This window comes from Thalassophryne amazonica, chromosome 5 (genome assembly GCF_902500255.1).
Source record: "Thalassophryne amazonica chromosome 5, fThaAma1.1, whole genome shotgun sequence".
NCBI lineage: Eukaryota > Metazoa > Chordata > Actinopteri > Batrachoidiformes > Batrachoididae > Thalassophryne > Thalassophryne amazonica.
In genome coordinates this window covers 111,766,714-111,794,698 of record NC_047107.1, presented here as the reverse complement: position 1 = coordinate 111,794,698, position 27,985 = coordinate 111,766,714, and the positions used below count along the sequence as shown (strand labels likewise).

General features: G+C 40.4%; 1 protein-coding gene across 13 annotated transcripts in view; it reads right to left on the bottom strand.

Annotated features, from left to right (window-relative positions):
* Positions 1–228: 228 nt before the first annotated feature.
* The window catches only part of arvcfb (ARVCF delta catenin family member b), an 865,966-nt gene continuing 838,209 nt past the window's right edge, over positions 229–27,985 (bottom strand). For 9 of the 13 annotated variants that reach the window (XM_034171100.1, XM_034171103.1, XM_034171109.1 and 6 more), the window contains 9 exons: positions 24,872–24,999; positions 22,244–22,394; positions 21,567–21,759; positions 19,412–19,523; positions 18,593–18,680; positions 13,618–13,671; positions 9,834–9,925; positions 5,189–5,301; positions 229–2,815 (listed from right to left, as the gene is read on the bottom strand). In XM_034171100.1, coding sequence (XP_034026991.1) covers positions 5,200–5,301; positions 9,834–9,925; positions 13,618–13,671; positions 18,593–18,680; positions 19,412–19,523; positions 21,567–21,759; positions 22,244–22,394; positions 24,872–24,999 — 920 coding nt within the window. In that variant the 3' untranslated portion in view covers positions 229–2,815; positions 5,189–5,199. The remainder of the gene's footprint in view (positions 2,816–5,188; positions 5,302–9,833; positions 9,926–13,617; positions 13,672–18,592; positions 18,681–19,411; positions 19,524–21,566; positions 21,760–22,243; positions 22,395–24,871; positions 25,000–27,985) is intronic. The other 4 variants (XM_034171106.1, XM_034171108.1, XM_034171110.1 and 1 more) reach the window with 3 other exon arrangements.

Here is a 27,985-nt window from a genome sequence, read left to right as displayed (position 1 = left end):
TTTTTATTAAGCGTAATGACCACCTTGACTGCTCCCGAAAACAGCTGCCAACTGTGTCATGTAATTGGATGCTTCAAATTCTACATTTTCAGCCTTGCAATAAAAAAAAAAAAAAAAAAAGGAAAAATTGGCTCATCTCAGCAACAGCTTTAAGTTGTGTAGCCTTTTTAAAAATACAAAGTCCTCACTCAAAATGAGGATGAAATAAAGCAGACAAAGCAGCATTTTCTTTTCAGGCATGATTTATTGAAAACACACCAAATTTATACTCTACAAACCAGTATTGTTCCGTTATGTTTAACAAGAGTAATATTTGGCTCTTGGTATTAGTAAACTGAACATAATACATTCTGTCACTGTGGCATCGCTTCTGCTGCCTACTAAAGCATCAACAGCTTACTCCTCTAGGAACTGAAAACCAGGTTTGAATGAGTCTTTTTTTAGTTTTTTTTTTATGAGATTATAATACAATGTGATACAAGGCAGAAAGCCACCAACAGTCTAAACTACTGAGGGGGGGATGAACGAATGAGTGATGTGAGAGGAGGAAAAGGGGAGGGAGGGGGACACAGGAGGAGAAGAGGGGGAGGCAATGGATTGACGACTGGAATAAAGTTATATAAAACACATTTATCTTTCTCTAACATGGAAAAGGTTAAGGCACGTGATAGGTACAAACACATCTGCTACTGAGTAGTACACATACTTTATTTTGACGTTCTTTAAACGGTAATTATCTACACAGGCAGGTTTGAGTGGACGTCTGTCCATGTCCTGCGTCTACTTTACAACACGACTTCCTTTAGCAAAACATAAAACTGCAAAACTGAAATGCCACGCCTCCTTGAATGCATGCTTTGGTTGTGGCACTGCAGAACGATGCAGTCACGCAAAATAGACAGTCGCACGGTTCTTTGTCGGGGTACAGTGTCGTCACACAAAAGGGATACTGGGATAATTAGAACTTTTTCATCTCTGAAATTAAAATTTATATATATATTTATATTTTTTTTGTATTTTATTTCTATTTTTTTTTACCACAACGTAAACATCTTTGCAAACACCGTAAATGATGCAAGCTTTATAAAGTCACATCACAAAGAAAAATCCAACTTAAATGCAGACACATGCCTTGATGATGAATAAGTGAGCGAGTGTCCCTCAAAAGTCGAGCGAGGCGACCCAAAGAGCTGGCGTCCTCGCTGAGCGCCATGTGCGGCCTCACTGCTGCTGTCATAAAAAATATATTTGACCAAATCCAGCATGATACAGCTTTGCTTTGAAACACATCCTTTCAAAATGACTTTCCGGTGTGTGAATGGAATTGTAAATATCCAAATGACACCACAAAAACTGGCACTTTGAAAGAATACAATATAAACATCTGTACACTTTTTTTTCATGCTCACGACTGAATACTTTTTTGTTTTTATTTGCACCAGCAAAACTGAAGAATGATTCAGTGGCTATCGGTACCATATTCTACATGTAACGTCAAGAAAATGGAGAGATTTTTGTGTTCGAAATCAACAATGCAATTTCATCTCTGCATAACCTCCTGACCTCTGACTCATCCACAATGTCTATTCTAAAGATGCAGGAGCTGCCACACAAAGCTTCAACAGAAATTTAGGAAAGAAAGCTGCAGGTTCATTTTTCCAACCATATAAAATATAAATAAGTGATCATCGGCATATTTTGACACACAGTTCAGTTATGCGGTTACTTGTTGATTACAAACATGGTGAACCTTTATCAAATGACGTGTGCTTCCCAAACAATATGATATTAACATACAACTAAGAAGTCTCTTTTTTCATTCTTTTTTCATTTTTTTCATTGTGAACCTAATATACATTTATTTAAAAAAAAATCAAAACTCTTTTCTTTCATCAAGAGCACAGTGCTCTGCCTCTCTGTTTATGATCATTTATAAACAAAATGCCTCTTTAATACACTCCATTGACAAAAGCAACTGACCGGGAAACAAACAACACTTCTTCAACATCTTTGTCATTTCTATTCATTTACGCTTGTGACACACTGTGAATACAAACTTACTGCATCACGAGTGCACGCCATCTCACTTTCCCTTCTCCAGAGTTCAACTTACAAACAGCAACCACCAGACATCCGCTCACGACTTGTGATTTCAAAGCATTTCATTGTAGTTTTAAATTTTTTGAACAAACTCAGAACAAATGTAGTGTATGTCTGAGAACTGCTGCTTCTTTCTTTCCCTTTCTCATGTTCATCCATCCCATCAAACCCAAACACAAACATACAGTGACCCTCAACCATATATGTCCTTACCCGATTTAGTCAAATTAAAAAAAAAAAAAGTTTTTCTGGCAATAAACTGAAAGAAAATTTCACAAAAACCCAAAACCTGAACCATAAACATCTTCAACCTGTGGAAAAATGAAAAATAACTTCATTTCCCATTTTACTTCATAGTGTTTTTAAAACAAACTTTTCCTTTTCCGATCAGCTCCTTCGTGTGACTTTGTCCGTACTTGACGTGTCCTTAATTCCCTCACCATTCACCAGCCAACGGCCTTTTCTTCATTTCAACAAGAGTCAACTGTAAAGTTCACATGATGTCCAGTGGGAATGTAAATGTGAAAAAGGTAGCAAAATCAGTCAGTTTTTAAAAAAATTTCTGAAGAGCAAGAGAATGCTAGCTGCTGCCGGTTGTCGCCGTGGTAATCATTTCTTGTAAAACCCCCTTTCCTGTAGAAGGCCAACTCCAAATATGAGCTCCTTGTGAAATGGCAGTGGTGATAATGACAGCTGGACTGTCAAGAGTTTAAGCCTAAAGCACACAAGCAACAGGAACAAATATTAGTCAAACTCATAAGTAAAAAAAAGAAGAAGAAGAAAAAAAAAGAAAATCAAGCACTTCTTCAAATCTATACATTCTACTAAAAATACAAATAATCCAGTCACATCAGATTGTAGATCCTTTACAAATTAAAGTCAAATTTTTCAGACTAGTAGCTATGTTTGATGGGAGTTTCAAATTAAACAGCTCATAAACAATCTATACATACTTCATACAAGTCAGTTCAGATGGAGACAAAACACACAATATGTTGAATGAAGCAAAAGAAAAATCAAATAACCATCACTTACCTGGCGGTTAATTTTTTTTTTTAAATATTAACTGTAGCTGTGTTAGAAGTTTACTGAGGCTTTGATGCAGTGACAATTTTAAGGACAACTAGGGGAGGTGATGGTCTAGTGGTTAAGCATTTGGCTTGAGATCAGAGGATCCTTGGTTCAAATGCCAACCTGACCAGAAAATCCAGGTCCTTAATCCCCTAGTTGGTCCCGGTGTGTAGTGTGTGCCTTGTATGGCACCCTGACAACGGTGTGAATGTGAGGCATTACTGTCAAGCGCTTTGAGCGTCTGATGCAGATGGAAAACGCTATATGAATGCAGTCCATTTACCATTTAACTACAGTGTTCAGAAATATAAAAGCAAAGTGATTACACATAAAACTCAAACACAGGTGTGTACAGCACATTCTGTGTGGAAATAAAAGTGCAAATGATATAAACTGTCATTTAGGAGTGTCACAGCTTCATTCTTTAAACAGCAAGCTGATTTCAAATAATTAATTATAAATATGCATTTTAATCATGGGGGGAGTAAGGATGCAATAAAGACCATTTATATTTACAGCTGGACACACTTTGATGTCTGCACTGTGTCTCTGATTTAACGTCAACAGACCAAAGTTTACTGATTGTCTAACGTTTTCGTGCATCCCTATAAGGATGCATCCTGTTGGAGACTCTGAGGTAGATCTAGAACATATTGGGAGGTTACAGATCCTATCTTGCCTGGCAGGGCTTTGTGATTCCCCAGGATCTGGACGATGTGAGGTGAAGAGCAACATGTGAGTTAACTAAATTGACCCCTGACCCTGCGAGCCAGCTCCAAATAATCACAGGAAAATGCTTTTGTTACACTAATGTAACAAAGGAATGTAATGTAATTTTCATAACCAAAGCTGTTGTATATAGTTTTTGTCAAACATGCATCACATTAAGTCCAGTTTTTGTTTTTCACTTTTTATATATTGTTACTTGTAAATGCTTTCACAGGTTCTGATGCACCTCGTGTGGTCCTGTTGTTGGCTTGTATTTTTTAATATATAAATCTGCTGCTATAACATGAGCAACTGCAAGACCACTTACTGTCTATACAACCTGGCTGGACCACGATGACAAGAAACGTCTCAAATTACAGTACATATGACCCTCTGGTCCTCCTCTCTAAAGGCAGAGAGGAGCCGTAAACAGCACCGCAGCCACTCTGCAAATGCTTCAGGCACTATTATATTATATTATTTGATGCTTTTCTGCCTTTCATCCCTCTTTTTAACCCCTTAACGCCCATCGTCGCATATATGCTACAACCTCTGACTCAAATATGCAACTTACCAAATTGACCTGTATGCCTGTTGTCACAAATTTGCAACATACCATCATTATTATTATAACATTATAACATAAAGTCATTACCAGAATACCCAATATTACTATCTAGTTTTTGTGCAAAAGTGAAATTAATAATCTCAACATTATTTACCATCTACTTAAAGGCAAAAACACACACAAAACATTTTTTTATATACAGCTATATAAATTTGGGCGTTAAGGGGTTAAAATAAATTTTATTAAAGAAACTAATCATTTAAATGATCATGTTAAATCGTGTTAAAAAAACTTAATTTAAATTTCGAAATAAAGAAAATATTTTCGTAGATTTGTTGCATCAAAATTACACAAAACAGTTAGTGACCAATTAATAATAAATAATAAAGTGATTGCAGAAACATGATTAAGTACATCCACAACATGTGGTTAGTATGAATGAGACGGTGTAAATGACCATTTAAATTCATAATCTATGAAACCTTACTAAAAAGTTGAAGTTGACTGGCCCTTTAAAAGAATAAGAACATTTGAATTTCAATTTTTTTATTTTATCTTACTTTTGTGTTTTCAAATTAAACCATAAATGAAAGAACAAGGTGACACCACGTGACAGCAGGTACATGTCAGTGACACAAAGTGAGGGTGAAAACACAAAACAGGTGGAGAACAACAACAGCAAACAGGGAATGAAAAGGACGATCAATCACACGGTAAGGATGCTATTTTTGTCAAACCTACCATGCATGCATTTAGACCCAGGAGTCAACAGGCTGAGGCTTAACATCACAAGCGTCCACCAGACTGACCGCAGGCCTGTTACTCCTGATATAGTGTTTCCTATTTGTGTCATTCTGCAGCCACAGGAGGACGGGTTAAAAAACAAAGAGCAAAACAAAAAGAGGTCAATCAACTTCATAAAAACACACAGAGATCAGAGAAAACCAGTGTTAGTTCCCTGTCTTAAGGAAAGAAGTCAGAGTGATTACACAACAGCAAACTCAACATGCAACTGAAGGAGGGAGCGAGCGGTTTCAGCAGCCAGGTTACATTCAAAGCAGGTACAAAACCTGTGCAAAATCCAGGCAGCAGACACACACAGGTTTGGAGTCACTAAAAATCTGTAGTACTGAAGATGAAGCATTCTGACCCTCACATTCTGATCAACATATAAACCCATCAAGGATGTAACAGTCACTAAGGTTTTAGCATGGACCTAAAATGATCAAGTGCAGCACTGTATCTCTATAATTCACTTAAGGATGGAACAGCGGTGTGTAAGAATGTGCAAACCCCATCATGTGACACTAATTCACCACTGGAAACATTACAACTGACTCAGCTGTTTTGGCTCTATGAGTAAGTTGCAGGTTTTACAGTGACGTTGACATGGTTACCAAACTTTAGAGGATTTGTATTACAATCTTATGGAACAGTGGTTCCCAAACTCCAAAGGTTTATGTAGTTGTGCCCATAGGAGGAAATACAGAATTTGCTCTGTAGTCATATTTTAGGTGGTGGTGTGTGCATGTGTGTGTGTGTGTGTGTGTGTAGGGGGGGGGGGGGGGGGGGGGGGACTAAGGTCAAAGTCTTTTGTGTCTCATTGTTTCCTGTCTTACTGTGTAGTTGTGGGTTTGTGACACTTGGACACTAACCAGTTATCTAAGGTGATGATTGGATGTCTCTGGTACTGGGTCTCTTCAGAGGATCTTTGGGTAACACTGGAATGACTGTGTGTCAAACGAATGGTCCCTTAAGCCTGGTTCACACGACAGGATTTTAAAATTATCTTTAGGTTTCCAAAACCTGAGACTCCACACACATGAAGATAAAATATCACAGATCTAACAGGTTTGCTCGTACAGTGTGTGGTGTTCAGCCACATGGTAAAGACAACAACACCACACACGAACAGATTTCACACACCAACATTATCAGCTCAGACAGGAAATCTTGCAAAATCTCTCGAGATTAAATGTGTCTTCAGAGTAAACAAACGGAGATACTTTGTGGACTATTTAAAACAGAGAGAAAGAAACAATACAAAAGGAAAAAGAAAAGGTGTTCTTTAAAGGAGTGGAGACTGCACGACCACCGGACTTTCTGGTCAGTCAGAACAGCTGTTTTGATTTTATTTTTCGCTCCGTACGTCCGTCACCTTGCTTTCTGATTGGCTGCACGTCACAATCAGCAGGCTGTGTGCTCGATTGTGGTCGGATGACACAAGACACGCTGTGATATCGGGCCAAGACATTCCAACATGCTGAATATCCCAGATCTGCGATAGGAGCGCCCCTGACGTCCTTCTGAGCAGATCAGAGCGCTCTTAACACACCATACACGGCAGGAATATCTGATAAGGTTATCTTTAGCGTCATCACGATTGTCAGGGCATCCTTAAGATTGCTGGAAGAGGAAGATTGGGTCCGATCCTGCTGTGTGAACCAGGCCTTAGGGAGAGAGACTAAGATCAGGAATGTCATTTACATTGTGAGGGAACATCAGCTATGACATTTTAGCTATGTGACACGCTTGTTTGGGCATGATCCAGCATGCAAATGCCTGACGGTTACTGTCAAGAGGTGGGGATGGACCGGCTGGACGGATGCCTGGATGGTTGCCATCCAGTACCCAATCTGGTTTCAAGGTGTGGTGGATATAGGATCATGTGACACCAGCTGAGAGTGACTCAGATCAGGTGTGGTACCACAATACAAGTGTGATCCTTCTGTTTGTCTGTATATCAGTCATGGTCATAGATGTCAAGTCATGAAATAACATGAATGAAGCAGTGAGCTCTTATCATGTCCACATCTGCTAGCGCCAGGCATCCAGCCGGCCCCGCATGTCCAGCAAGCGGCGTGCGGAAGGACAACGCCTCATGTGGACCATAGCTGATGTGGGTGACATGACATTCAGATCACCAGCTGAGTGTACACATGATCAGATGGTTCTTTTCACATGGGACAGCCTGTCGATGTGCATGATGACGTGGTTGTTCCAGCCCGTTGCAAATGCGATATGTGTTTTTATGTATTTCCAGCATGCCCACGGATGCGCCTCACAGTGGAGTGCTGTAAAGTGAAGTCCTTCATAACGCAATATGTGTTCTCTAACTGTGACTTGAGGGTCCACAAATCCCAACAGCAGCAGCTGGCGTGGACACGCCCACCTTACTGAACCAACTCAGCTCAAAGACAAAAGTCTCACTCTCTGTTCCTCTGTTATGTGATTATTTGTTATGTAATTATGTATGTAGTTATTGTTGTATGTATTTATTTAATTGTCCTGTGTTTCTGTGGTTTTAATTTAACACGCCGTGCACTGAGCTGCTGTGAGCTGGAACTGACCACAGCACGATGAGCACAGCGATCACACATGAATGAGTTCACGCCTTTCCCCATGTTGTATTTATTTTCCACTCTTTCTGTCTGTCATGTGGAGTACAATGTACATGGTGGAAGGTCCATTAGCCTGGGCGGCTGGCTGATAACATAGTTCACATCGTGCCGTGCATGCTCAGACGTGGCTGGCCGGTTCCCATGTGATCTTTTCTGTACGTAATTATCAGCATGTCATGCGATCTTGGGAGCCTGCTCACCCACGTGCATTGCGTGGAGTCTTGTTCATGTTGTTGATGGGGAGGGGTGACAACACATTTCTCACGACATCTATGTTGCGGGAAGGGGGGAGCAACACACTCGCACGCCACGTGTTGTGGGGAAGGCTTGCATGACATGCATGTTGCTTGGTAACGGCACACTCGTGGGGCACTTAGAACATGTGGGGCCATTCGCACAGCCAGGTCGAAAGTGGTCAGCTGCGCTCAAGTCTTGTGCTGGCAGCACGGATGGCCCCGCCTTTTCTAAGTGCCCCACGTGTGGTGTTGGATGTTTGTGGGTGGCACCTGGACTCCAGCCGACTCTGGCTGAGAGTGGGTCGAATGGCCACTTGCACAGCATTTGACGACTTTCGGCCGCTGGTGTGAAGGCTGCCTCGATTATGTCATTCCGCCACGGTTCGACATGGCCGATGATTTCGTGCTGCTGCTCGGCCACAGCACTATATGTCTGACCTGCGTACAACATGCCATTCAAATACTGTGAACACGATCAGATGGCAGTGTGACCTTATCTTGCCTGCCGTTCAAATGGGTTTGTGGCGTGAGAAAATATAGAGTGCATGTGCCATGCCCGAATGAATGTGGTGACTGCTGTACGAGGCATTTGACCCTGGTTCCGATTTCCCATGAGTGCCATTCTGCCTCAACCGTGTTGTGTGTGAAGGCACCCTTAATGTTTCCAAATGATGTTCTTGGACTTCATTCACATCAGTCATTATGAAATAAAAACTGGTGGCCACTCTGTGGTAAATCTGCCTGGAGGAGGCTGTTCTGAAAACCTGAGTGACTGTGTAAGAAGGAGAGTAGGGATGGAAGCCATTAATTCTGGTCGTGACTGTATTTTAAATCCACTGTGGTGGTGTATAGTGGTAATAAGAAATGTAGTGTCACTGTCCAAATACTTATGTACCTGAGAGATTGACTGATATGTGTTTAAACAGTCAGTTTCTGGAGATTGTAATTTGTTTCATGGTGTCATACATAACGGTGAAAATAAAAGTACAGGATGTGTGTAGTTTATATCTATGAAATTCAACTTGAGTTGTACTTATTGTCATTATTGTTAATGCCATTTAAAAATGATGGCAGGGTTTTGGAGTAAGGATGGGGTGGGGAAGATTTCTCATAGCTTCTGAAAGGGGAACATGATAGAACTAGATTGGGAACCACTGCCATAGAAAAAAACAACACCTCATCTATCTCCCAGATTTGAAAGAAGAAGAAAAAAAAAAAAACACAACATACAATGAGCACCAGAGGGTTGCATGAAGGATGTCAGAAATCCTCTGAGGTTATTGTCCTGTGATTCTTCTTGGTTAGATTTCCATTCAGCTCTCTAATCAACAAACTTTGGCTGCAGTGTGAAATGGTTCTATAATCAGCACACAGCCACTTGATATTGCAGTCATCTGTTCACTGCCAAGGCAAGGGTCGCCCCCAGAAGAGGCAGTTGGCGGTTCTTTTAATCAGGCTCGGACTAATTACTTTACAGACACCAAAAGCTTACACTCAATTAACTGTTGCCTCACAGATCTGAGGAGGTCCAGAGCACTGAGCTCCAGCAGGGAAGACTAAGAGAGAATGACAACTTCTGGCCTCTTTAAAGAAATCGACAGGATTAAAATCTGCTAATGAGGACCGCTGAGGAAAGCATGAAGAGGAAGAGAGAAAGGAGCATGTATTAATATTTTAATAAGCCATCATTTTTCATCTCATTTGTCCCAGTCTCCCACCCATCACTATGGGTTTATGGTTTGTGTTTACCTTTAATGGCTCCCGTTCTGTCAGGTCCACTGAGACCTCTCCTGTCTTGTATTTGCAGTCTTTGTCCCTCTGGTCGATGGTAGAGTAACCATCTAATGACAGAGAACAACAGAGCTGTTAATGTCAACTAAGTCCTTTCTCGTCTGGACTGACAACACACTCAAATAAATCACTGATGCTTTAGAACTTTAAAGCACCTTTAAAGAAGACATCCAGTTACTTTTGTCCAAAGTTTAACATATCATTGACCAGGATAAGAGAGTCTTCATTAAAATCTTTGTATGTCACAAAGGCAGGTTGCCATCCTGTGAACTTTAATAATAATACTGATAATAACGATAATAGCAACAAGTATGTTGCCCCTAAGAGCAAGGAACACAACTGTAAGTTAATATACTGACTGTCAGACTTTAACCCATATCAAAACACAAGCCTAACCAAGCAACCAAGTGGCATTATTCAGTTCATACATTAGCAACAGCATGGGAAATGCTGTGATGTTTTTAATAAAACACCATAAATATGCCTGAGAATAATTAGAAATTTATGAAAATTTAGCAAGCAGGTCTTTAGATATACAATATTTTTCATGCAAAAATTTAAATCTCAGACTTTAATCGTTCTTGAGTTTCTGGATGCGGAAGGTTTGGCAGTTCGACGGATGGAAGGAGAGCACTTTCAGCTGACATGCACAAGCTACAGTCATGAAAAATCACAACAATAACAATACAGCAACAACAATAATAATAGTAATTATTATACTGCATCTTTTAAATAATCTTTACAAAGCAATTTACAAGATGGTAAAAAGAAACAAAACAGTTTAAGACAATACCCAGATATTTCAACAGAAATCGGTGTTCGAGTTTGTCCGACCACATATTGGAGCCGAGCTGAGATTTCTTTCTTTCCTGTCTTTTTTTTGTGCTTGTTTGTTTTTTTTTTTTTATCAAAGTAATTAACTGTGTTTACAATGAAGCTGTGACTCATGAAGCAATAAGGAAAAATTGGTAATTGCACTGTCCCTTTAAACACAGCCACTGAAGTTTGGAACTGCTGCAGAGTTGTTAAGGGTATCTTGATGGCTTCCCTCACTAGATTCTTTCATGTATGGCCACTCAGTTTATGAGGACAGCCTGCTCTCAGCAGATTTGTCCTGCTGCCACACACCGCAGGACAAATACTGTGCACCTCATCACCAAGCAAATGTATGTAGCTCACTGGGTGGCTTATGGCCCAGTCACACAGCACTTAACAGAGGGCAACGAAAACCCTGATGAAACAAGAAATCTGGACTTTTGTTGACTTTTGTTGGCATTGTTTAACCTTCGCGCAGCTTCATTCCTGCAGCTGGCACTTCGTCAGGATTTTTAAACTGTTGAAAAATTTGAATGAAGCGCAACGAATACCTCAATTCGTCCGTGTTTCGTTTTGCTGTCGTTCTTGATGTTTTTTAATCGTTTGTTTAGTTTTTGTCACATTATTGTTTAATTTGACGTTGGTGGAGCAGCTGAATGTTTTCATACAGTGCAGAAGCCGGTTTGTGAGCGCTGCTTCTGCTGCTGTGTTTATGTACCGTTGGAAATTACAGGGCAAACTCAGCCTGCTTGCTTGGATTTTTTTATCTGGGTGGGGAGTCAGGTTCAATGGGCTCAGGACCTTACATAGGCCAGAATTAATCTTTTGTGTGGATACAATTAATTATTTTGCAACAAGCAACTGCTGAATTTGAAACAACAAAAAAGTTGTGTATTTGCCGACGGTACCTGAACACAGCAGTAGCGAGAGCAGCAGCTGCTGTGTGCGCTTATTATTTTTTATTAAATACGACATTATGAGTGTAGGAATGACAATCCAGCCCTTATGTACATGTGGCAACAGGTAGATAATAAAAAAAAAAAAAAAAAAAAAAAAACTATATATATATATATATATATATATATATATATATATATATATATATATATATATATATATATATATATATATATATATATATAAAGAGCTCTTCTGGAAGGCAAAATTCACGTTGTGGATTAGCTGCAGCTGGTTGAAATAACCGCACGTGAGTCAATGCGCGTTCACACACACTGATTATTTTACAGCTCTGATATATTCAATCATCTTTACACTTATATTTATCCCGTTTTGACAGTTTTCTGTTATAAATCAATATATATGGCTTAGTAACGTAATACAGTGATACAGCAGTGACCACAGCACACCAGTTTGTGTTTTTTTTTTAATTGGAGCCAGACGGAGCGTGCAGCAGACAGTGTGGGTTCTGTTGATGAAGGAGATGATCCCTCTTTTGTTCTGGACGAGGAACCAGAGCAGGTGGTCCACGGACGTGCGCACAGATCTCCACAATTTCTGTTTCCAGTTTCTCCAGGACTCAGGTGCTATGAGCCCCGTCCCAGAGCCGAGTCCTGGAACTCAGAGATGCAGACACACACTGCTCCAGCTGTGGCTCCAGGCGCGTTTCATTTAAAGCGTCGAGATCACTAGCTTCGATTTTGTTAATTTCCTCTTTCATCCCTTTTGCGCTCTTGCTTTGCAGGCTATTCAGTGATAAAGCTCTTTCGTCCACCTTTTCTCAACGAATTGTGACTTATTTTACTTTTTCCCTTCGTTCAGGAATCGTCGTGTGCCGTGTGACTGGGCCGTTAGATTTTAAGATTAATAGCAAAAAAAAAATACAACACAGACAAACACACGATGCATCTTGTCTGAGGCTATTTTTAATGTTCTAATATAAACCACCTGTTTTGGAGTCTGTTGCTTCCAAGAAAGATAGTAGTGCTGCATGCCACACCCCCTCTCTGTGATGCTCCCACAGAGGATGTGGGAGCGTCTTCCATACAAAGTTGTTCAGCGACGGACATCCATTATCTATGCCATACATACAAGTCCAAAATGAGCTGTTTCAGGCCTTTCAGGCCTATTTGGTGGTAGAAGTCCTCCAGTTTACAAATAAAGTGAAAGTTTGGATTTTACTCTTATTTATGTGCACTTTTTCACAGAAAGTAATATGTTTCTCTTGTTTCTGAATTATTTCCTGTTTGCTGCCACTTACGCTGTTTCTCAGTACTACTGCTTGGTGTTTGGCAGAATACTGCAATAAAAAGTGTGCCATTACAAAACCTTTTCACTGTGCACTGAAATTTGACATTTCAGCTGTGGACCAAAGTATAACTAAAGCTTAACACAGCCGCAGCCAACTTATTTGCATGTGGTACCTGCTTCATAATTATGTTTAAATTAACAGCTGTGTTGTTTTGGAGCTTGAAGAAGCTCAGAGGTAAACCAGCACAAAGTACATGAAGAAATGTAATGTAATTGCTCTGCAGAGAAAGAATTATGAGTTGTACACTGAAACTAGTGGATGTGATATACAGCTTTGAAAGGAATTAAGAATCCTTAATTTATCACTGCCAACAACAGATTTCTCTACATTATGCATTTTAATTATGATAGTATCCAGGAGCCATAGACCACAAAATTATTCATTTCATGAGCTCATCAATTCATGTAGGATTATATAAACTCTCACAGTTGCACTGGAATATTTTGCTTAAAAGAGGCACAGCAGAGGAAGTCAGAAAGGCCCAGCTTTTTACAAACATCTCATCAAGAGAGGGGTCTTGCATACAGCAAAGAATGTACACTCCTTAAAATTTCAGGAAATAAATATTGCCAATGGTGAAAGAATCACTGGTAAAGAGAGAGAGACATGAGAATAGCTCCTCTTTGGCCAAGGATCATCATGCAAACTGGCTCTTACCTGGACCCAGTTCATCCATAGGTATCACATCACCACTGCCACATTTCGTTGTGCCTGAAAAGCATTCATATGCCATTTGTAGAAAAGCAAGGCACAAACAAATCGAGTCAGTGAGCCAAAATGCTGCTGCTTTTCAGAGTAACGGCTCTTAATTGGCTGAATAATGCAAAATGAGCAGGGGCGGGAATGAGAGCCAAAATTCACCTGCATGTATGGATGTACCAAAAAAAAAAAAAAAAAAAAAAAAAGGAAAGGAAAAGAAATTGAAGTGCTGCTATGCTTTTCACTCCTCTGTTAAATAGATGTTTGTTGCTGGGGTAACTTACTGCACAAATCCTCTCCCCACACGCTACATAACAAACCTCAGCGATTGTCGATGAGCTCTGCACAGTCATTTATGAATGTACCACATTTTTTTCTTATTACCGCTGAGCCTCTGATATCAATTTCAAACCGACCATGGTGATGATGATGATGATGATGACTGACAACTGGGAACAAAGTAAATCCTTCAACTCCTTAAAGTTGGACCTGTGGAGTATATGTCAATCAGCTGCCATAAGCTGTTTGATGGTGAAACACTTTAGATCTCACAGTCTGTACGAGGGCTGTCCATAAAGTATAGGTCCTTTTTATTTTTTTCAAAAACTATATGGATTTCATTCATGTTTTTACGTCAGACATGCTTGAACCCTCGTGCGCATGCATGAGTTTTTCCACGCCTGTCGGTGACGTCATTCGCCTGTGAGCACTCCTTGTGGGAAGAGTCGTCCAGCCCCTCGTCGGAATTCCTTTGTCTGAGAAGTTGCTGAGAGACTGGCGCTTTGTGTGATCAAAATTTTTTCTAAACCTGTGAGACACATCGAAGTGGACACGGTTCGAAAAATTAAGCTGGTTTTTGGTGAAAATTTTAACGGCTGATGAGAGATTTTGAGGTGATACTGTCGCTTTAAGGACTTCCCACGGAGCGAGACGTCGTGCAGCACTCCCAGGCGCCATCGTCAGCCTGTTTCAAGCTGAAAACCTCCACATTTCAGGCTCTATTGATCCAGGACGTCGTGAGAGAACAGAGAAGTTTCAGAAGAAGTCGGTTTCAGCATTTTATCCGGATATTCCACTGTTAAAGGAGATTTTTTTAATGAAAGACGTGCGGGCGGATTGCAGCATCGGCTCACAGCCGCCGCGATGCTCCGCCACAGGAAAAACACCTCCGTTGGAAGCCTTAAGGACAAGTTGGAACATGTCCAGCTGTTAAACAATTTCTCATATACTCACTCCACTGAAAGCCATGAAAAGCCGCCTGGATTTTACAAATGGTTATCAACACGGAGGTGTTTTTCCTGTGCCGCCGCACCGCACCCGTCCGCACGTCTTTCAATGAAGAAAAGAAACATGTTTTCAGGAAAGCATCTTACTCACTGACAATGGTGGGACAACTCAAAGGTAGCTTGGATAGCTGCTCATGTGCTGAATGAAAAGTTAACTGTGATAACGCTAAACTGATAAACCACTTACACATTTAACTGTAACTATCAAGAACTGCTAACTTTTACAATAGGATTTTAGCTTTGTCTTGGGTTTGTTTTTTTTATTGTTGTTTTTCAAACACAGAGAAACAGACTTTAAGAGTGAAATGTTAATATGCTGAAGGTACGTGCTCCCTGACAAAGGGTTTTTAAGGTTAGACCTTACTTGTGTGAAGCGCATTGAGGCAACTTTGTTGTGATTTGGTGCTACATAAATGAAAATAAAATGAAATTGAAATTGACCTGACCTGAACTGAAATCCAGATCTGGCTCCCTTGTAAATGTGAGGTAAATTCTAACATGCATATACAACAGCAACAGTGCCGCAGGGTTGAAGACTTACATGACAGAAGAATGTGAAAACATTCTGCTTTCTAAAGTGGATCAGTGCGTGTCGTCAGTCCCCAAACAGTTATTGAGTGCTGTTGAAAGGAAAGGTGATGTAACACAGTGGTAATCCCACTTCTGACCCAATTTTTTGGAAATGTGATGCAGGCACTACTTCTGGAATGACTTCTCAGGTAAAATTTCTAATACTGTATTTTTCTTAACTAATCTAATTTTAGTAAACATTATACATTTTAATAAACAGTAACAATACATAAATCAATTTTTCCCATCACACATGTTGTGAAAGTGTAGGGACACGGACCCACAACAGGGGGCGCAAATGAACGGACAATGGAATAAGCCAAAATATAACAATTTAATGTTGTGAATGTGCACAACAGAGCAACAGACAACACAATTGGGATCACCAGTCAATAAGTCACGGTGACATGTGGGCAGGCTCGAGGATAGTAGACGCCCATCCAGGAAAGAGCCGGATCCCACACGCTTTCCACTGCCACCGGATCTGAAGCACCCCGGAGTCACCAAGCGCTGGGTCCCCAGGTGGCCACTGCCTCCGGCTGTCAGATCGGGTACTGCTGGCAGGAAGAACAGACAGGTGATGGTGGGTGCGTGAACACCCAGCAAACAGTCAGAACGGGTGGGAAACACCTCCACCTCTCAATCACAGTCACACAGGAACCAAAACGTGCAGCGTCTGAAAGACTACTTATCCGAGGAGCGAAGACGTCGCCTCCTCCCAGCTTCCAGCTGCTGACCAGTCAAACAGGTACGTCTGCAAATGTTCAGAAAATTGTATGACACCAAAACCACGGCTGAGTGTTTACCTGATAGGTAGACGATTTCTCGGCAGTGAGGTGAAGATGCTGCCCAGCTTTTATGGAGATGTGGATAGTGGTGATGATGAGTGACAGCTGGTGCTTGTTGACGAGTGACAGCTGCCACTCCCGGTTGCTCTGGCGCCCTCTCGTGCCTGAAGCCCGCACTTCAGGCAGGGCGCCCTCTGGTGGTGGGCCAGCAGTACCTCCTCTTCAGCGGCCCACACAACAACACATCCTTTTTCTGACTCTTTCTGGCATTTCAAGCTTTATATACAGTAACTTGTACTTTCACACATTATCTCAGCCCAGTAGTTTATGTGATCTGTGGCTTTTATCTGTTTTTAAATCAAGGTTACACAAAATATTTTCAGCAGATTGTCATTAAATCATCAATCACACATCAAGAAACCAGTAAAACTTTGCTGCTGATTTGGATGTGGATTATTTTCCTTTTCTTCTTCAATTGTGGAAAAACTACACTGACTTTGCTGAAGCATGCAACCACACACTGCTCTAAAGACCTTTCAGGTTAGGTCAGTTTGGCTGACCAAGGTCAAAGTAACACCAGACTTCAAAATTACAAACAAAATTTAATTGAACACTGTCAATTCATTTTCAAATTTCAATTGAACAAACTCGGTCTTCCAGCAGATAAGCCAAGAGTTGAAGGAAGTTCATCTTTAAGATATTGATTCAATGTTGACCATTTAAGAATGAGAAACAACTTCTAGGAACTATGCCGAGTAGCATCTTGTTGCAAATGTTCTATTTAGTTTGCTGATGTATATTTGTCACTGTGAATATATTATATTCAACCAGTTTTTCCTTTGACGGCGATCTAAAGCCTGTATCTCATGGAACGGCAAATGCTGATGAACACAGTGAATTCTGGCTTTTGTCAGGGTTTGTAAAAGTTCGCAAACAGTTTTCAGGGTCACAAACAGTACTGCTTATTGCAAACAAATTTTGAACATGTTCAAAATTTCTTAGCTGCAAACATTCGTAAAACTGTTTTACACATTTGTAAACGGTTGTAACTCATGTCGCAAAAAATATTTTTGGTTTGCAACCACTCTCTGACAGTGTACCTTATCTTTTTCCTTTCTTCTTTTTCTTCCTCTTTCTTCCTTCTCTTCTGCAGCAAGATAGCTGCACCAGCAGCAAGACAAAGCAATTCTTCTTCAAGGGCAGCAGAAATTTCTTACACTCATCAGCATTTGCCGCTCCGTGAGATACTAGCCTAATGTTTCATTTTAAATTTCATTTCATTTTATATCACATGCAATACATGATCACAGTACCTGAGTATTCTCACTTTGTATGAGCTTGGATTTTTAGTTCAAAGTACAGAATAATGAAAACAACCTTAGGAACTCTCCAGTTCCTAAGGTTAAGACACAGGAAGTATTGCTGACAATAACGTACTGACTTTGACCTTGTTGTCCTTTGCAATCTTCAAAGTTGACCTTTCCAAAGCTCAAAAATAACATTTCAGAAAGCATACAAGGATAGTTCAAAAGGTTCAGCTTCAGAACAGACCCACTTGCATTAGATTATATCATAGCACAACCAATCATGCAGATCAAAGGCTGAAGCCATAGTTTAGAAAGATCAAGTCTTATAAAAATAACTTCCCTGGTAGCAATTGTTATTTAAGTGTTTTCAAATTTGTGGTGTAGATGAGTATTCTGGTGTGATTTACTAATTATTTTTGATACTCTGTTACATAAAGTCAAAACTGTTTACTGTTTCAGTACTCTAGCAAAATAATATTCTTCAGGATAAGTAATGTTGATCTAATCTTATCTTAGAAAGAGATGGATTATTTTTTTAAATTTCAGTCAGTTTTTCAGAAGAGAATGCACTGATCTTGATTAATCCTGCGAAATTTTAACACAGCTCCAGATATGGATCTAATTTCTTAAAATTAAATACACATTCATAGGTGTGATGAAACTTACAGCAACAATACTATTAAAACCAATACAAAATTTTAAAAACTCTACCAACTTGTCAAGAGGTATGGATTCTGTAAATGTTTTTTCTACTTTGTATCTGTCTTTGCAGGGATTCGTGAAATACTGAAAAATGGTCAACTGAGGACCTACACAGCTGTTAGGGGGAATATTTTTTATTCAGTGAAGCTGTACGTATAGTTATTCCTACTCAAGGACACTGTGCTTTGGCAAGCACTCACATTCTGCATGCAATTGCGACCACATGGGCATGTACACAGAGAAAAGAGCAGCAAATGGGACTGAACACACAAAAACTGACCTTGGTTCTTCTCCATCAAGGGCAGAGTGGTGTCATCGTAACCTGGTTTGCCGTTCTTAGTTGCTTTTGGTGTAACTGTCACTGTGGGCTGAGAGAAAACAGAGAAAGTAATCAAATGGAAAACAACTTTGCAAAAGTCAGCAATGTGTTACATTAGCTTTCAGTACAAAATTTTACAGCAGCAGGGATGACACGGGACATACTTGTGGAAGGTGGGTAATATAATATATGCAGACTTAATGCAGAAGTAACTCAGCTTTATCTTGTGATTTTTTTTTTTTTATGACATGTACATGGGGCATGATGTAGAAATGGGTGGTATGGCAGATTAGTGGTTCGACAGACTGGTGTCCTGTCCAGGGTGGACCCCACCTCTTACCCTTTGACTGCTGGGATAGGTCCCCCTGTGACCCTTGATTGGAGTAAAGCAGGTGTAAAGAATGAATGATGCAGAAATACACTGTGCTGTGAAACTGCCAAATGTCTTGGTGGCATCCCTCAATATTGCAATATTGACCTTCCAGCACAGTTACTCAATTTTTGAGAACTGCCTACTTGACAGAGATTTACCATACTGCTTGTATGCCTTAACAATTGATGTAAATTAAGTCCAAGTCCTTAAATGCAGGAATGGATGTATACTACCAAGTGAAGTGAACACATAAAACATGAAATCTCTTGGGTTCATACTGTTTGTAATGAAACAGAAGTCAAAGTAAATGCAAGGATCACTGTATGGGTTTTCAAAATTTTACTTATTTATTTGTATTTTGAAGTCAACATGTTGAGGGTATCCTCAAAAGGACTAATGTGCTGTACCTGGAAGTGGCTCTTGTTCCAGCCATCCTTGGTCAAGGTGTTCCTCAAGTCCTTATAACTCCACACCGTCTGCAGTACATGGGACGCGGCCTTTGTTTCACGAGCTGATTGACTGAGGCGGAAATAAATGAAGAAACATTTGAAGTGACAGACCTTGTACAAACATGTACATGTACAAACACGCTCCCGTTAATCAATCTCTTTATTCAACAACGCTGAGTCCCCCGAGTAGCTTTGAGGTCTAGTTTTTATTCATAGCCTTATGAGCACATTTCCTTTCATTAGCTACCTCTGGGCTTGCAGGTTTAATTACGAGAGGGTGGGAGCCTGACTTCAAAGAATGCCTGTCTCAGGGGGTGAAGGGAAAAAAGTTATTTGGTCTGTCATTGAACCATGTGAATTTACAGTAGTTTAACAGACAAAATGATCAATACTTCACACGAGAACCAGACTTTCAAAACTCCTCATTATCTTAAAGATCTTTGTTACTCTGTCAAATACTTTACATCTTTGCTTGCGCTTATTCACTGATCTGTGTATGGAATTACTCAAAAGCGAATAATGAATTTTCACAAAAATGTAGTGAGACTGGGGGCAGCACGGTGGCTTAGTGGTTAGCACTATTGCTTCACAGCGAGAAGGTCATGGGTTTGATTCCCATCTGTGGCCTTTCTGTGTGGAGTTTGCGTGTTCTTTAAGAAATTACCTTTCTTAAATGCTTAGACCCATGATGGAATGAATATATATATGTGTGTGTGTGTGTGTGTGTGTGTGTACTTTTTTGTTTTATCTGTGTTGTATGTTATTAATGTCTTATTTAGGAAACACTTTGTCAACTTTGTTGTTCTTTTAAAGTGCTCTATAAATAAAGTTGGATTGGAGATATATATATATATATATATATATATATATATATATATATATATATATATATATATATATATATATATATGGTAAATGGACTGCATTTATATAGCAATATAGAATTCCTCCGCACGTCTGTCTCAATGTGCAGAAAAAGTGCTAATGTCCACGTCTTTTCACAATTCCTGGGCTAGTCAGATGACGTCCCGGATTAAAACACAGCGTCCAGTTTGGAAATGAACGGCACATTCCACTGTTACAGACAAAATCTTTCCATGACAAAATCTCTTGTTAAAAGTGAAATCTGCCAGAAAATGGTTGATGTCCAGCTCTTGTGATAAGAAATGGCACACGATGGTCACGGATCCAGACAGCCATCCGTTTAGAAATGAAATGGTCGTTCAGCCTGTCGGCTTTGGAGCGCGGCGCGCCCCACAGCCGCTGGGGGCCGTCCTTAAAGTGACAGTAACACTCCTTATTCTCTACCAAGCCCGTAACATTTTCACTGAAAGCCAGATAAATTTTTCTAATGGTTTCCAGCTGCCAGTCTCTAACAGTTTCTGAAAAAATTCTGATGTAAAAAAAAGCCCAAATCATTCCGCCATTTCCTGGCAATGAAACGACGACGAGAGGGGTGGACCACTCCTCACTCAAAGCCTGCTCACAGGCGAATGACGCAATCGACAGGCGTGGAAAAACTCACGCATGCACACAAGGGTTCACGCTTGTCTAACGCAATCACATGTGATTCAAATCCATATGGTTTTTGAAAAAATAATAAGGTCGGATACTTTTCTAATAGACCTCGTAAAGCAAAGAAGAAGCTGTGTTGTGTTGGATCTTGACAAAAGTACAGACTCTGTTGAGTACTTTGCCTGAGGTACAGTAATGCAAGACATCAAAAAAATGGCCCTGGTATCCGATCTATTATTACGCATTTCTTTTGTTGTTTTTGTTAACATGACTCTTCAGTTGTATAAGTATCTCACTCTAACAAAGCTCTTCAGTTATAATAGCCTGATAATTTATGTGTGTGTGCTTTATTGTAGCCAACTTTCAGCCATGAGAGGCACATTGATATCTTCTGTGAATACAAATAAAAATGGTTATAATGTTAATTAGGACCAAGGTCATTATCATTCCATGTATCCAACACTGTAGAGCACTCACACACTTTCAGGACATACAGCACACATTGTGCTAACCGCAGAGTGTGTAATACAAACAGACACTGAAAACAAGCCACGAGGTACCGTTATGACTGACAAGCCATCGATAAATAATGGTCTACCTGGTCCTGTTGATGGCGACCAGCTTCTCGATGGCCTGGGCCTGGATGAGGGATCGGGCATTTTCAGAGCTGTCTGTGACAATCTCATGGATGGTGTTGAGAATGGCAACGACAGTGTCTTCCTCCAGGTTCTTGGCAGGTCGTTGCTGACCGCTGGGCAGATTGCTCACCAAATCCCGCATGGCATAACTTCCTACAAATAAGGAAAAGGTGGTGGTTTATTGTTGGTGTATTTTTATATTTGGTTAAACAAAATGCAATACTGCAATTATAAGAATTATCAGGCTTCACACCACTGATGTGTACTGAAAAACTGCGGAAAAGGTTGGATGTTACATGGAATAAGTGCAATTATTTTTATTCGGTGTATCCCCGTAAATTAAAAGTGGTTCCCATATGATTAGAAGCCATAGAACCACTTTTCGTGCCATTTAGCACAGTATTTGCTTTGTATTTATTAATTTGACACAAAAGTCCTTTAATTCTCCCTGATGGAAAAAGAGGTTCACATGAAGGATATCTGCACTGCGTATGTTTGTGTACTAGTTGCCGCATCTCTGCATCTGCTTCACAGATTTTGTTCATATTTATGATCATGTTAGTAACAAATCCTGGCTGGATGACCACATGGTGGTATGTGGTCCTCCTGAAGGTGCGTTGATGAGAGGTGTTTGTACCTATTAGGTCCTTGTTGCGGCGGTCAATGGAGAGGTTGCGAAGGGCGATGGCCACAGCTCTCACCACCTTGTCAGAGTCGGAGCGAAGCAGCTCCACTAAGATGGGGAGGCCTTTCTCCTTACGGACTGTGGCTCGGATGTAGTTGGACCACTGGAGGGCAGACAGAATTTTCACCATTTTAACAGTTATCCTCCGAGGCAGACTGACTGAGTGACACACACTGACATTTACTTTAACCACAGACCTTCTCCTGAGGCTCGTGTGGAATCGCATGCATGCACTTTTAACTACAAGACAGGACATCGCTGCTCCTACAGCTTGACTAATTGACAAATTTACACAGCGGGATTATAAATGGACATGTTATATAATTTGTCCTCATTTAAACATCAGTAGATTTTACTTCCTGCTTTTGTGTAACATGAAACATTAAGTTTGACATAAAAGAGCTTCTCTTCTCATCAATGTACCCCCAGAGATGTAATTAGGCATCAGATAGGCACAGTTCAACCACCAGGTGGCAGTAGTAAGCCTTGAAAAACAGGCTACAGGCAACACATGAGGTGGCACAGACATCACGGAAAGCAGGTACAACTGAGAAATGTAACAGTGCGATCTGTGAGCAGTCACACACATTCCTGAGTCTAGGAAGGTATTCTGTTTAGTTTCAACAGAAAAAAAAGAGGAGTAGGGGTGAAGACTTTCTTCACAAAATACCGGCTTTATGTGAAAATCACTACTACTGAATTATTCAGGACACAAAATGTGAGACTCGGGCCTGGATGGATGGATGGTACAAAAAAAAGACTCCAGGTGGTTTACTTTCTTGCATGGATGCCCATGAATGAGCTGACAGGAAGAGGAAGGAGAACGCAGAGCACTGAGGGATGTTTACAGTGAGATACAGGGGTGTTAGGGAAAGTGTTGCTACGGTAATTACGCCGTGGGCTGAATACAGCCTAGATGCTCAAAAACATAAGTGGCCGTTCTTGCCTGAGGTGCTGTGTGTAAAGTGGTATCTGACAACTTGCCTTCTCTATTTAATAATCCACCGCTGCCTGTGAGTCAGAGAGACCGAGCCGCTCCACAGCCACACTAATTGGAATAAACGGCTGTTCCAGGCTTCTTCAAGATGCGTCGGAGATTACGGTGTGCATTAGGCATCTTGTATAACTGACCCTTATCTGATCAGATAGCCTCACTTAGAGCACAAAGCCGACAAAGTCAACATCAATGACCAGAATGTGTCAATAAATCTAGATTATATTTATTGTTCAGGCATATCAGCGTTAGGGTCATAATGTTATTTTTATTTTCATCATGAAAAAAATCTTACACAATTTCACTCGCTGCCATCTACATAATGTATATTTGGAAAGGTTTGACTTTAACTGGTGAAGAGTAAAGTCTGTCAACTGCAATTTGATACTACAACAGAACTATAAATCATATGAACAACCTATTAATTGTTGCACTTGTGTGTATTCTTTCTTCTGTTGACTTGTCAATACAATAATGAGGAAATAAACACGTGAATCTGAAAGACCCTACAGTACACGTTCACCTGATTCAGCTGTCTGTCAAGACTGGTTATTGCTAAAGTGGGTCGAAGGCACTGCAGGTGAGCCATGAGAGGTCATTAAAAAATAAAAATGTGCAATTTTAAATTTTGAAATTAAGTTTAAAATTACCTACTATGATTACATCGTAGTCTAATGTGTCAATCAAAATTTTGATAAAACGTTTGGGTGGGCTCAGGTAGATTATCACATTACAAAGTCAACTCCACCTGGATGGGACACCAGTCCATTGCAGGTTACTTCGTCACTACCCACTGACAGTTGCGTGGGCTAGGACAATGGAGATGAAGTTTCTTGTCCAAGGACACAGACTGTTAATGTGATCGGAAATCAAACCCAGGTCTACATATTAGTAGCCCAACTCATCTCACTGAGCTACCTGCTCTACAAACGGGTCGTGGATAACTAGTGAGTAGCTTGTACATGCTGCGCCAATAAAAGCCCTGCATGCATGCATTGACACTGTGTTCAGATTAATTTCTTAGCCAGAAAACCTCTTACTTGTGTGTTGACCATTAAACAGCAATGTAACAGATGCTAGCACACTTGTGTCTTGAAAAAATGACAGATGGCAATTTGATTTGTTTATTTCAAGTAATGCCCCAAACAATCCTGTGAATAATTAAGTGAATAAATACAACCCTTTTGCTCTGTGCCTTACTTTGCTTTCAGAATACATGGTGTGTAAACAGCAATGTGGCACTGGACACACCCCCAAATGAACACTTTTTCACAATTTCATGTGTCTGAATTCTTTGTTAAATTTATACATTAGGTACTGACAGCACATAAGCACACAATAATGCACTGCTTAACAGCTGATACACACATGTATATGTTTACATAACACTGCATATGTCAGTTATGTCACAAAATCATGATGACTGATGAGTTTCCAAACAAGTGATTTACCACTCACCACATTATGCATTAGAGAGGGATTTCTTTTTTTTTTTTTTATGTAGACCATAGTGAATGAGGAGCACAGGGGTGATTTTGGACTTACTGAGTGTCCATCTGTCATACCCTCCCAAAAACAGGACTTACAGTCCACTGTCCAGCACTGAGGTTCTGCAGAGCCCCTGCGGCAGCCTCCAGGGTGTTGTAGTTCTGGCTCTCCGTCAGCAGAGACAGGTAGAGCCTCACCACTTCTGGCTGATAGAGCAGCTCAAAGCCTGCAGGGGAGCACAGACACACACACATTAGGAATTCCAGAAAGACAGAGAAAAAAAGTTTTGCTAAGACCCTTTAGCGCGCTCTGTGGAACAGGAGGAACAGCCATCACAGTCATTTTATGCACTAGCGCATTGCCCGTGGAGTGTCACAGGTTCTAGATTGGGTAGTGTTTACAAAATAGGTAGCTAAGACTTTTCAAGGGTGGTAATAAATTCTGCAAAGTTTCTATAATGAAAGTACAGGAAATTAAAATGAGAAAGTTTTGTGAATAACTATCTATTATTATTAATTATTATTGCATGTATTACTAGATTATTATCTGTTATATTGCCATTGTTACATTTCTAGTAAAAATATCATTTTTTAAGGGCAGCACAGTAGCTTAGTGGTTAGCGCTGTTGCCTCACAGCGAGAAGGTCATGGGATCGATTCCCACCTGTGGCCTTTCTGTGTGGAGGTTGCATGGGTTCCCTCCGGGTGCTCCGGCTTCCTCCCATATCCAATGACATGCAGGTTAGGTGGACTGGAAACTTTAAATTGTCGGTATGTGTGCATGCAGGTGTGAATGTGTTTGTTTGTCTATATGTAGCCCTGTGACAGACTGGCGTCCTGTCCAAGGTGTACCCGCCTCCTGCTCTATGACTGCTGGGATAGGCTTCAGCCCCCTGCAACCGTTTACTGGACTAAGTGGTTGAAGATGAGTGTGTGTGTATATCAGTTTTTAAGAGTTCTTCATGGCCTTTTATAGTGACATTTGCCTTCAATAACTTCCCTCTTTACGCTTAAGCACCGTGACTGACAATAAAGTCAGTGGACAAAGAAAGGGCGAATTATTGATCAATGACAAGGACACAAAGCAGAGTATTTGAGAGGGGGGTTTACCTCAGCATCCCTGTAACACATTTCAAAACAATCAATCATTAGGCCTCTCTCTGATGGAAATTTAATTACATTATCAGCTATTAGACAGTGCAGGCACGGCAAGAGACAGACACGTCGAATCACATCATATCAAATTCATTCAGCCACGGTTTTTTGTTGCACATAGTCATCACAAAGTGCTTTACAATGAATCATCAAGACACAAATGATTCAGTTATAAACTAAAGGTCTTGGGATGCCAATCTTTCTTCCCTCAAGGTCATCCTGAGCTCTCTGGAGGGAGTTGTACATTTTTACTAAGAGGACAAAGGACACGCCACCCTGTTTTAAGAGAAGTGTCTTCCCATTTCTACATCCTGAGCAAACAAATCCATTACTGTCATGAAATTCATTTGAAAAAAACCTGATTACATGTTTGTGTGAAACAGTGTTTTAATTTAAATGATAAAACACACACAAAATATCAACACATGGGTGGGTGTTACATACACCTTCTGTCAGTGTCACAGCAGAAAATAAATGTTTTTTAAGCAAAGAATAAAAAGATATAAATGTCAGGCCAGATGGGGCAAAATCTGAGGATCTGACGCCCACAACCTGAATCACAAGTTAAACGATGCTTTGAAACGGTGGATAAATTGGTCAGAAAGAGTGCTTCATCAAAAGCTTCCCACCCTCTACAATAGCACGCAGGTTATTTCAAATCCTTGCCCAGTTCTGGGCTCATATAAAAAAAAAAAACCCAGTTTCTTCACATGTCATCTGAGGGCAGTGTTTCCAAAGGATCTGTTTGAAAAAGAGTACATTACTATGTGAGCAGAGACCTAGAAAAACCCAACTGACTGATGGCTGACAACATCCTCCAGTATATTTCAAGAACTGCATAAAAAAACATTGGAATATGAGTTCTGCGTATGAAATAAAAAGGTACGATTCAAAACCCTTAAGAGGGCATCTTCAGGTAACATACTTTTACCGCCACATTTTCTTCAGTTTAAAAAAGGAAATAGAGAAAAGTGAAGCTTTTAAGCCCGAGAGGTGCTATGCAAATACACAAACTTCAAAATTACATTTCTGCAACTAAATCCATCTCTCCAAATCCAAATCCAAGTCTCCGACCCTTAATTTGAACAGCACTGAAAGCCTTGCTACACACTGAGATTGGCAGACAGGCTGTGAATGCAGCTGTTAACACTTAAAAAACAGAATTTTGTTTTCTATGACATGTCTTCCGCAACATCATGCTAAGCCATAATGTAGCATGTAAGGTACTACCTGATAAATTCAAAACAAGTGAATTCTGCAGTGTGTTTTCTCAGGTAGAACTCTTCATGCACGACAACATTTTAATCATTAGTAGGCACAGCTAACCTAGATGTTAGCTTGAATAACTGCTGATCCGCAATCTGAAAACCATGATAAATGCTAAACCACTGCTAAACCGCAAAGCCATTGCTAAACTGCAAACTGCTATTGCATCTTTTATCTTTGGCTAGACTTTTAGGATCTAAATTCCTGAAAAAGAGACCAAAAGAGCTTAAATTTTAAGTTGTTATAGCGCAGTGGTTCTCAGCCCTGGTCCTCAGGTACCATCTGACCTACACATTTTACATCTATCCCTGCTCTGCCATGAGCTGATTAGCTCAATTAGGTGTGCTCAGCCAATCAAATGCTAACAGACACCCGAAAGAGCTAATCAGTTTTGGCAGAGCAGGAAGAGATGGAAAATGTGTACGTTAGTTGGTCCTTGAGGACTGGTTTGAGAACCACTGATCTATAAGCTCCAACAGCAAGAAACAAGTATGATTTTAGGGTCTACAAACATTTCTCACATTATACAAGCAAAGCGAAGCGCCATGCACTGGCGCGAAGCTCGCGCTTATGGTAGACAGAAGCACAAACCGGAAATGGTACAAAAAATCTCCCCAGTGGAGAAAAAGCCACAACCTGGACAATATTGTCGTAAAAATACATAAAAAGCCACAAACCAACGTTAGATGAAGTTGTAAACTGGAACTGGCATGAAATAATTTGATCCACCGACATCAACAGCCTTTTTGCTTAACGATTCCCTTATCGGTCCATCAGAGCAACCACTGTTGT